This window comes from Diadema setosum, chromosome 13, assembly GCF_964275005.1.
Source record: "Diadema setosum chromosome 13, eeDiaSeto1, whole genome shotgun sequence".
NCBI lineage: Eukaryota > Metazoa > Echinodermata > Echinoidea > Diadematoida > Diadematidae > Diadema > Diadema setosum.
In genome coordinates this window covers 8,186,935-8,197,361 of record NC_092697.1, presented here as the reverse complement: position 1 = coordinate 8,197,361, position 10,427 = coordinate 8,186,935, and the positions used below count along the sequence as shown (strand labels likewise).

The 10,427-nt window shown below is 40.6% G+C and overlaps 1 protein-coding gene across 1 annotated transcript in view; it reads left to right on the top strand.

The window, feature by feature from the left end:
* Positions 1 to 10,065, top strand: part of LOC140237147 (gamma-butyrobetaine dioxygenase-like) — a 47,116-nt gene extending 37,051 nt beyond the window's left edge. Inside the window, exons 2-6 of the mRNA XM_072317089.1 lie at positions 2,955 to 3,265; positions 5,933 to 6,038; positions 7,703 to 7,905; positions 8,662 to 8,828; positions 9,829 to 10,065. Of these exons, the coding sequence (XP_072173190.1) occupies positions 2,955 to 3,265; positions 5,933 to 6,038; positions 7,703 to 7,905; positions 8,662 to 8,828; positions 9,829 to 9,980 (939 nt within the window). The 3' untranslated portion in view covers positions 9,981 to 10,065. The remainder of the gene's footprint in view (positions 1 to 2,954; positions 3,266 to 5,932; positions 6,039 to 7,702; positions 7,906 to 8,661; positions 8,829 to 9,828) is intronic.
* The last annotated feature ends 362 nt before the right edge of the window (positions 10,066 to 10,427 follow it).

The window sequence follows — 10,427 nt, the reverse complement described above, 5'->3', positions numbered from 1 at the left end:
TTGCACCATTTGCAACATCAAAATGCAAAAAATTCTTACAGTGGGAGGGGGGACACCCCCCTCCCACACCCTCCCCTACCCCCTCGCTCGCTCCGCTCGCTCGGGTTCAGTCGTGTTCATGATATTCAGTGAACAGAATTAATACAAGAAGTGTATTTAAATTACACCATTTTATAAGCAAATTGTTCAGTAATAATCTACACTAAAATATACTGCTACCTTAAACAAGTATGACTGTTTCACGTCGATAAAACGCGCAAAAACATGCATCAAATTGCACCATTTGCAACATCAAAATGCAAAAAGTTCTTACCGTGGGAGGGGGACACCCCCCTCCCACACCCTCCCCTCCCCCCTCGCTCGCTCCGCTCGCTCGGGTTCAGTCGCGTTTATGATATTCAGTGAACAGAATTAATACAAGAAGTGTATTTTAATTATACCATTTTATAGGCAAGTTGTTCAATAGTAATCTACATCAAAATAATCTGCTACCATAAACAAGTGAGACTGTTTCACGTCGATAAAACGCACAAAAACATGCATCAAATTGCACCATTTACAACATCAAAATGCAAAAAGTTCTTACTGTGGGAGGGGGGACACCCCCTCCCACACCCTCCCCTACCCTCTCGCTCGCTCCGTTCGCTCGGGTTCAGTCGTGTTCATGATATTCAGTGAACAGAATTGATACAAGAAGTGTATTTAAATTACACCATTTTAAAAGCAAATTGTTCAGTAATAATCTACACTAAAATATACTGCTATACCTTAAACAAGTGGGACTGTTTCACGTCGAAAAAACGCGCAAAAACATGCATCAAATTGCACCATTTGCAACATCAAAATGCAAAAAGTTCTTACCGTGGGAGGGGGACACCCCCCTCCCACACCCTCCCCTCCCCCCTCGCTCGCTCCGCTCGCTCGGGTTCAGTCGCGTTCATGATATTCAGTGAACAGAATTAATACAAGAAGTGTATTTAAATTATACCATTTTATAGGCAAATTGTTCAATAGTAATCTACATCAAAATAAACTGCTACCATAAACAAGTGAGACTGTTTCACGTCGATAAAACGCACAAAAACATGCATCAAATTGCACCATTTACAACATCAAAATGCAAAAAGTTCTTACTGTGGGAGGGGGGACACCCCCCTCCCACACCCTCCCCTACCCCCTCGCTCGCTCCGCTCGCTCAGGTTCAGTCGCGTTCATGATATTCAGTGAAAAGAATTAATACAAGAAGTGTATCTAAATTACACCATTTTATAAGCAAATTGTTCAATAGTAATCTACATCAAAATAAACTGCTACCACAAACAAGTGGGACTGTTCGACGTCGATAAAACGCACAAAAACATGCATCAAATTGCACCATTTACAACATCCAAATGCAAAAAGTTCTTACCGTGGGAGGGGGGAAACCCCCCTCCCACACCCTCCCCCCCTCGCTCGCTACGCTCGCTCGGGCTCGGTCGCTTCGCTCCCTCGCAGACTAACCGCCCCCCCTAAGATGAAATCCTGGCTACGCCGTTGTCTGTATACACTTGGTGGTGTCGGTATCTTTAGTGCCTAGTTCCATTGCACTTTAACCATACTCTGTGTTTCGGGGGAGTCAAAATCTATACGACCTTTAAAAAGTGAACAAGGGCATCTGTTTGACGTATAATTGAGATTTCGTAAGTTGGCCTGTCAACTATATTGATAGTGCGATCATTCAATTTTGAGGGTTTTGGCGTTCTTTTTCGATCAGTCGAATCTGTAGTCAAATCTAAAATGTTGCCATTCAAGTACATAGAAAGTACTCCAACTTCGCGAAGCGTTCATTCAATACGCGGTTAGCGAGACGGGGAGGTATGATTACGCAATAATACTGTTTTCCAGTATTCAAATTCGTTTCGGTGCAATCTAACACTTCAAGCAATCAAATCAACACGAGGGTGTCCTGGTCTTATTTCATAATCATTAGCCAATCATGTGTCAGTTTATGCTTTACAGCAGTTATCGTGCCAATGTCTATTCCGTGTTTTCATTTATTTTTGGATAGGTTGGATACATACTGTTCCAGACTTTATGAAATTAAGCATTCCAGCATTTTCATTGGGCCTTATGCATAAAAAGTAGCAATTGCTTATGCTACTCTTTTGCTTGAATCCGTATGCATCAATCTTTATTGCTTACGAGCAAATGCTTTTGCTGGCGAGCACAAGCAATTGCTTATAGACCAAGCATTTGCTTAAAACGTATAAAACGACAGTTCATTGCTTGTTCTTGCTGGTAATTGCTCACGTTTTTCCAAGCTCTGTAAAACGAGCTTGAGCTTTTGCTTAACTGGGACGTTCGCTTTTAAGCACCGTGTTCATATTCGTAAAAGAATAGCCAAAGTTGTGCAGGAGTGGTATAATAAATCAACAAGGAATTTTTCCCAAGATGCTCCAGAAACTTTTTCGTTTCAACAAGGGGAATGTCCAATGGTCAGTACACAAAATGTGATGAGAAAGGAGTAGGATGTCTGACATATTCATATGTGGAGAGCACGGAGAACTCTTTTATTATGGGGCCTCTGTGTTTCTGGACTTCTCAGAAGTCCCTGATTCGAGGCCCGTACATTTTTGGCTGCAGCGAAGGTGCCCCAAGTCAAGGCACTTTATCGTCGAGTCTATAGTTCTTCACAGGTCTTGTGGTTGCTTTATACCAACAAACACGCATTGCTTCCTTAGCGGCCTCGTAAAAACAAAACAAATCAAATCAAATCATTTCGATTCAATTAAGGAAATTCAACATTTTTTAAGCATAATGAAAGACTACTGACTTAACTCATCCCAAGGTTGCATAGGGAGAGTCGTATTAACCTATAATAGTATCAGTATAACAAGTCGAGGATGTTGTATTTTTCACTACAAAAAATTCTCGTAGACCTAAACCAGTCTGCCTTTGTTAACACTGATTTCCAGATGACGATACAATGGAAGGATGGCCATGTAAGCCACTACCCAGCTACCTGGCTTCGCTGCAATGTTTTCTCCGAGTCGGACCCCGACCCCGTTGCCGACATGCCACTTCAGTTGTGGGACGCGGCCACGTGTCGGGACCGAATTCAAATCTTCGACTTCAACGACCTCCTGAGCGACGACCGTGCCCTCTGCGCACTCCTGCGCGAAGTGAAAGTACTTGGAATCGCCATCATCGAAAACGTCCCGCAAAAGGTCCGGCAGATTCATCGTTTGGCGGAGAGATGTGGCTATCTGACCCCTTGCAACTACGGGTACGCCCTTATAATAATCAGCGGGTCAATTCTGTGAAAAGTGCAATTCCGCTTCATGCATAGTAAACTTGAGTGAAACAAGTAAAAATCAACCTGTGATGTAGTACAGAGGTTAATTCATTGAATTTTTGCGTGAAAAACGCACGTTCAAGTTTCATGTAATAAACGTATTCATGTTTTTGAAATCATTATATAAATATGCAAATTTGGTAAGTTAATCTGCCATTGACCGGCCATGCACGCATTTATTTTCCATTCCATTCCCTATGATGTTGAAACAAACTTCAAAAAAGAAAACGTGCATGTTTCACATCATAATGTGTTTGCTAATTGAGAAATAATGACGAGTATCATTCCTCCATACCATATTGCGCATTTATAGCTTCAATCAATAACACTGCTCAGCGAAACAGAAACTTTAAAATCTCTTAAATCTCTAACAAAGTCTTTAAAATCTTGATAAACTACTTTCAGTTTGTTTATTTTTTTCTCCATTTGTTCAGAAGAAATGATTATGACAGTTCGGGGTTCCACTTTGAGCATGAGCAGAAAAAGGTCATTTGTACCAGCAGCGCATGTTGGTTTTTAAAATCACTGAGATAAGCATCTGCGATGTGATGATTATTCAAGTAATCCTTGTATTAAAGCGGTGCTTGCTATCACATCCACCTGGCAGCAAAAGCAGTATTTGGCAATATCAATAGAAGAAGATTGTCATTTAATATATTCAATGCAAAATAAATGATGTTTTGCGAAATGCCAATTGATGGATCATTCTGGTCACCTGGTCTACGCGAGTACATCCTTTGTACGAACATGACTGATGAATTCCATGAATTGTTGTCGGGCAAGCTGATGAATTATGTTGCTTAAAGACTAGTGGAGTGCCTAATCAACTGAGAAAGAAGAAAGGTCATTTGTACCCATATGTACATGAGATAACCCCGAACTGGCTTATTCGGTGCTTGTTTACGTCGATGTGAGGCAATTGTCAGTCAGTTTGGCAGAAACAACTCGACAAAGAGTTTCATAAAATAGGGGCATATAATTAATATGTTTGTACTTGAACATTGCGGTTTTGCCTTTTAACCTTTGCGGTTTCCGTTAATGCAAGATTTTGATGAACCTTTCCGAATTTGTGTCGCGTATGGAAAAGATTTCTTTCTGTAAACAAATCCAATGTCAGCTTAAATCGGAATAAACCGGTTCTATGCATGTATATTTAAATACAGGATTTTTTCCCCCTACGGCCTTGTAACGAAGAATTTCATTGTCTTGCTCCCTCTGACTTCACAATAAGTAGGAATTCACGTGTATGGAATTGTTGGTAGGCGGGGCTATAGCCTCCTGCAAGATTTGTGGTTGCTAAGGGTAACCTTTGTGAAAAATGCATGCATAAAATCTGAATACATTACAGAACCGGTCTGTTGTGCTTCTCTCGCTCTCCCTCAGTCCGTCTCTCACCTGGGTGCTACGATTCACATTCATGAATCTTGTTCAGAGAATTTATGTGATAGAAATATAATTTTATATTACATGTTTGCTATTTTCGTCTATAATCATTACACTGAACCTGGTTATAATTCGTATTATGCAATATCTACAGCTCCAGCCTGTATGCATTCGATGTCAAAATCGGTTTGAAATGATGGTCTAGAGAGGATCAGAGTTCAATTCTGGACCAGTTAATATATGTCAAAAAAGAAAAATAAGGCTTTATTATGAGCATAACAATTAATGAAATCAAATTTTACATTTCTTTTTCTCACTGTTGTGTAGGCGTACAGTATCAATGGAAATTATAAGGTTATGACATCAGCACACTCATTTGTATATCAATATCGACTGTTACTGTAATCAATTGATTTGCAAAAAAAAAAAAAAAAAATCAATTTTTCATGACTCCCTCATTTAATTGTCCGATTCTGATAACGCTTTCATTGTTGTCCTCGTTAATAGTTTGTCCATTTTTTTTTTAATCAAGTTCTTTCTGCATGGTCCGGAATTGTCCTTTGATTGGCAGTGGCATGACACAATGTCTGATGCCTTTGTAAGAAAATTATCCCTATAAACTACCATTGATTTGGGGGAGGGGATGTGAGGTGGTCGGATCCATATTTATTTGCAGATTTCAATATGCCGAAATGATCCATAAGTCCACAGGGGAAGAAAAGCATCACGCGCTTGTCGGAATAAGCCAGTTCGGAGATAGCTCATGTGCTCATGGGTACAAAATGACCTTTCATTTTTCTCATTTGGTTAGTTACTTCACTCGATTCAAATCGACATGCTTTTCATCTTGCCCAACATAGCAATTTATGGAATTCGTATTCAAACAAAGAATGGACCTGCATCGACCAGGTGACCAGATTGGTTTGTCAATCAACATTCAGGGGAGCATTCATTTCATTGCTTTGTATTAAGTGCATTAACAAACTTTTTCTTTTAACATTGCCAAATACCAGACTCGCTGTCAGGTGGACGTACTGGCAAGCACCATCTATGTAACATCACAGATGCTTATCTCAGTGAATATGAAAACCAACCCGTAACTCAGTACAAATGACCTTTCTCTGCTCATGCGTAGACTGGAACCCCGAACTGGCTTATATATTCTGCTATTTGCATTAAAAAGGTGTTTTCTTTCTCAATATGCACGTATTATAGCGAGACGTTCCAAGTGAAGGCAAAGGTGGACCCGAGTAACGCAGCCTACACATCTGGCTCCCTGAGCATACATACAGACCTGACGTATTTCAACGACACACACGATGTGAGTGTCAGCAACGGCATTTTTATCTATAAGAAGGAATGAGTGTATCCATAAGGCAAACTCCAAGCCCCCCCCCCCCCTTTATACAAAACGGAAAATAAAAGAGTGATAAAGGAGCGGGGGGGGGGGCATGAGATATCAGTCGGAGCGTGATTCGGTTCTGTTTTTTGGAATGTCCATGTTAGTAGATACAACTGTTTTGATTAGTATCACCACGGACCTACTACACACATGGATTATGAACGAATGCCTTTCTTTGATCCCATCATCACTGCAGCCACCTGATTATCTGCATCTTGATGAGTACATTCAGATGTTTGGAAAATTTGAAATTAGTATTATATTGGTAATCGCACATTCACAAACAAAATTTATGTTTCCCTCATTTTGTTTTTATTTGGCTACAGTGCCTTTTCAGACTCCACTGCATTGGAATAAACATTAGGGAGTTTTCGCAAGCACGACGCAGCCGGTATTTGAGCGTGCCGTGTGCAAAATGTGCTTCTGCGCATGATCAAATCCGAGAAACCTCCCGCCCTGGGGAAAACGAGTACGGTATTCGGCCAAACAAAATGCAAAATAGCGTTCTATGCAGCTGGGTAGGAGCGAGGCAGCCAGCCAGCCAGCCAATCAGCGATCTTGTCCCCACGCCTCCGTCCTAACAGGAAAGCGAAACTGGTTAGATATGAGCATGGAGCTACCATTTGGTAGCTCCATGATATGAGGACGGGAGTCCGAGTACGGGGACTGTCACAGGTGATTGCTTCCGCGTATTCTCGGTCTTCCCGTCGTGTAGCGAAAACTCCCTATTGATGATAGAGAGCGGCAAACCTCAGAACATGACAAATTCTGGGTCACAGAATTGGTAATCACTGAAGTGGACACATATAATGGACACTGAACGTCGCGTAAATACCATTGCATACAGGGTCATGTCGTCTATCACTACTGTCCATAATTTACTCTGAAACAATGTGCGAAAATGGGAAAAATGAAATTACAAATTACAATTAACCTGCCAAGATATTTGCTGTTTCATGTTTCTCTTTGTTTTGTTTTGTTTTTCGTCCATGCTGGTTGTCGGCGGTGATGATGAGATCAAAGCATCAAAATTTTGTACAGATCGCTAAGATGATGTCATCTCCTCTAATAAGATGTTGTTGGCTCTTAATATCAATCTTTTTTCTCTTTCTGAAATATATCATACTCAATATATTCTGAATTGTTGCATTCATGAATTCAGCACTAAAAATGATCAAAGTATTCATCCCCCATTAGACCGGATTTAAAAAAACGCAGTATTTCATGTTCAACAAGCCTCTTGATGTTTTTGTTGTTGTTGTTTTTTAACGATCCCGCTGTTTAATTATTTTGAAATTTGTAAAATGGTGCGCAATGTCTCAAAACTACACGAAGCTCTGCATCTGTGTCAGCTGCATGTCCTACATAATATGATAATGATAATAATAGTAATAATAGTAATAATAATAATAATAATAATAATAATAATAATAATAATAATAATAATAACAATAATAATAATAATAATAATAATAATAATAACAAGCTAGTTGTAGGTTTTCGGAATTCGTATCACGAGATTGCATGGCTGTGTCTAAGCTTTTTCGGATTTTAACTACATTAGCAACGTCTTGTCTCCGCAGATCCAGATGTTGCATTGCATTTCCCAGGCGGACGGTGAAGGAGGTGAGAACACGCTCGTCGACGGGTTCAAGATCGCCAACGACCTCCGGCAGCGCGCTCCAAAACTCTTCGACATCCTCACTACAGAAGTACTCGAGTACCACGATGTCGGGCGCGACGCTGTGGGCGACTTTTTCCAACATTCACGAGTCCGAACCATAAGGTATAGGCCTACATAATATCTTAAGTTGTCGTTGTTGTTGTTGTTGTTGTTGCCGTTGTTAGTGTTGTCGTTGTTTTGTCGTTTTTGTTGTTGCCGTCGTTGTTTCATTTGCTGTTGACTTTTAAAGGACAATTTCGTGAATATCATCATTACTCTCAACATTGCACATAAATTTTTACGAGCTTGCCATGGTTGCCAAGTCATGATATATACGATATTATTGTTATCCTGAATTTGTTCCTATAAGTACAACGTGGTAAACGATTATTGTATATTTTGAAGACCTAACTATTGACAATGAATCAAAAGGGAGACAAAACAGGGAGATTAAATGATTAAGAATCAACAAATAGATTTCCGTTTTAATACTTGTTTTCTTGGGTGCATAAATAGATTAAGACCTTTGATATTCTGGAAGGAAAAATTATTTTTACCAGTATCTTTTTGTGTTTATGTTGGAAAAAAGTCTAAGGCAATATCAATAGCGCAATGTAACAAAAAAAGAAAAGAAAAGAAGAAGAAGTAAAAGATACACCACTTATAAATTGATTCAATGACACTTGCAGTTATATTTAACCCTTTCTATGCCAATGTGCACAAATTTCACAAATAAATCTGTGGACAGGAAATAATGTGGCACGCAGATGATTATTTTTGTCAACGTCAGTGAGCGTTGAAAAACATGATTGAAACAAGATGACCCTCGATCCTCCCGATAATCTGTAATGACCTCCTTTTTTCACGATTTGGACAAAGACTAGACGGCAAGGGCGATGTCGACAAGATCATATTCAGTGACCACGGGCGGAGTGCCATGTTCCGCATGGGCGTGGACAACGTCGTCGCGACGTACGAGGCTCTGGCTTGCTTTGCGGACCTTTTGTACGACCCCGTCAATGTCTTCCGGTATAGGATGAGAGATGGTAAGTGCTTGTGCCACACGCATTCAAAGTTTATTTACTCACACATTGGTCTGCTCGGGTCTGTTACACTCAGTCATAAAATCAATCCTAAATTCAATTGCGATTGATCTTACGGACAGTTTTGGGATCAATCAGTCCTCGGGTATTCGTAATCATTAGTGTTTCAATAAGCCAGTTGGGATCAATATCTTGCGCCCTCCTTGCCGCGTTCTGGAATACATCTTGAATGTCGATGAGTCCATTTCAGCTAGATTTTGATCTGAATCTGTCCCAACTTTGGGCTCATTTTTTTTTTTTTTTCGCTCGTTGTAGTCTTGGTGTTAGTGAAATAGCGCCCAGGGACATCAGACTGGTCTCTGTGCTTCTCACTGATGTATGGTCAAAGCAGGGAGGTTACCTCCCTGGTCAAAGGAATGATACAGCAGAAGAGACCCTGCCATTCTCCTCAAGCTGTGGAAAGATGGTGTTGATGACATTTAATGTGAGCCTTGATAAAGAATTTTATTGAAATGGTAATTACAGTGTAATGATGATAATGGTTTGAATAATATATGCAACGCGGACGTTTAAGGACGACGACTGCTTTGGCCTTTCTACTCTCTCTTGAGTCGTGTTGCAAAATAGCTTTAAATTACGCGAGGACGCAGCCTATAAAAAGTAAAATGGCGCCCCCATATGATCAGTGCATCAAGTTTAAGGAGCTCTCTGCGGTGTGAATTCGAGCGGACGCAAAACGGCCCAGAAACAGTGCCCAGAACCGACCGTGCAAACTCAGACGATGCGAGGTCGATTTTTATAAATTAAATTTGCGCATGCGCAGAACACCTTTCTTTTCTTTTCTTTTCTTTTCTTTTCTTTTTTTTTTTTTGAACGTCGACGTCCACGAAAATCTAAAGCTCCCTAACTATAATCTTCCTTCATCTACTTACTATACATATCTGTATATAATATTTGTCCTTCTTGGTCTCTCGTAAATGCACTCCCTCTTGATCCCCTACAGGAGACATTCTCATAATGAACAACCATCGTGTGTTGCATGGTCGGGAGGCTTTCACCATGAAATCCGGCTCTTCTCGCCACTTGGAGGGAGGGTATTTAGACTGGGATGCCGTCTTGTCAAAGATCAGAGTCCTAGGACAGAAAGTCGAGTAAAATGCGTCGTATGTCACATTTTTCTTTGAGATGGGAAAGTGTGCTGTACCTGTATAGTTGGTGGCCCGGATACAGCAGGCTTCCTCCGGGGTGGACTCGTTATATAGCGAACTTTTGAACGCAAGAAGTGTGTGTGTGTGTGTGTGTGTGTGTGTGGTGTTGGTCCGTTAGAGGACCATTACAGCTTGAATGAGACATATTGCAGATGAATGGAAGCGGGTCATAAATACTCGGCGATGCGAAATGATGAATAAATATCTATCTGCACGTATTATAAACTGATGTAAGTTCTGATTCATCCAGGTAACATTCACTTGAAGAAAGAAGAATTTAATCTGGACTCACTGTTTAATTCAGAGAACGGTTTCACGTCCGATCCTAGACTCTCCATCAGCTCGATCGTCTGGTTTGATGGCGGAAAGCCCATCGTCTGCGCCGATTGGTAAC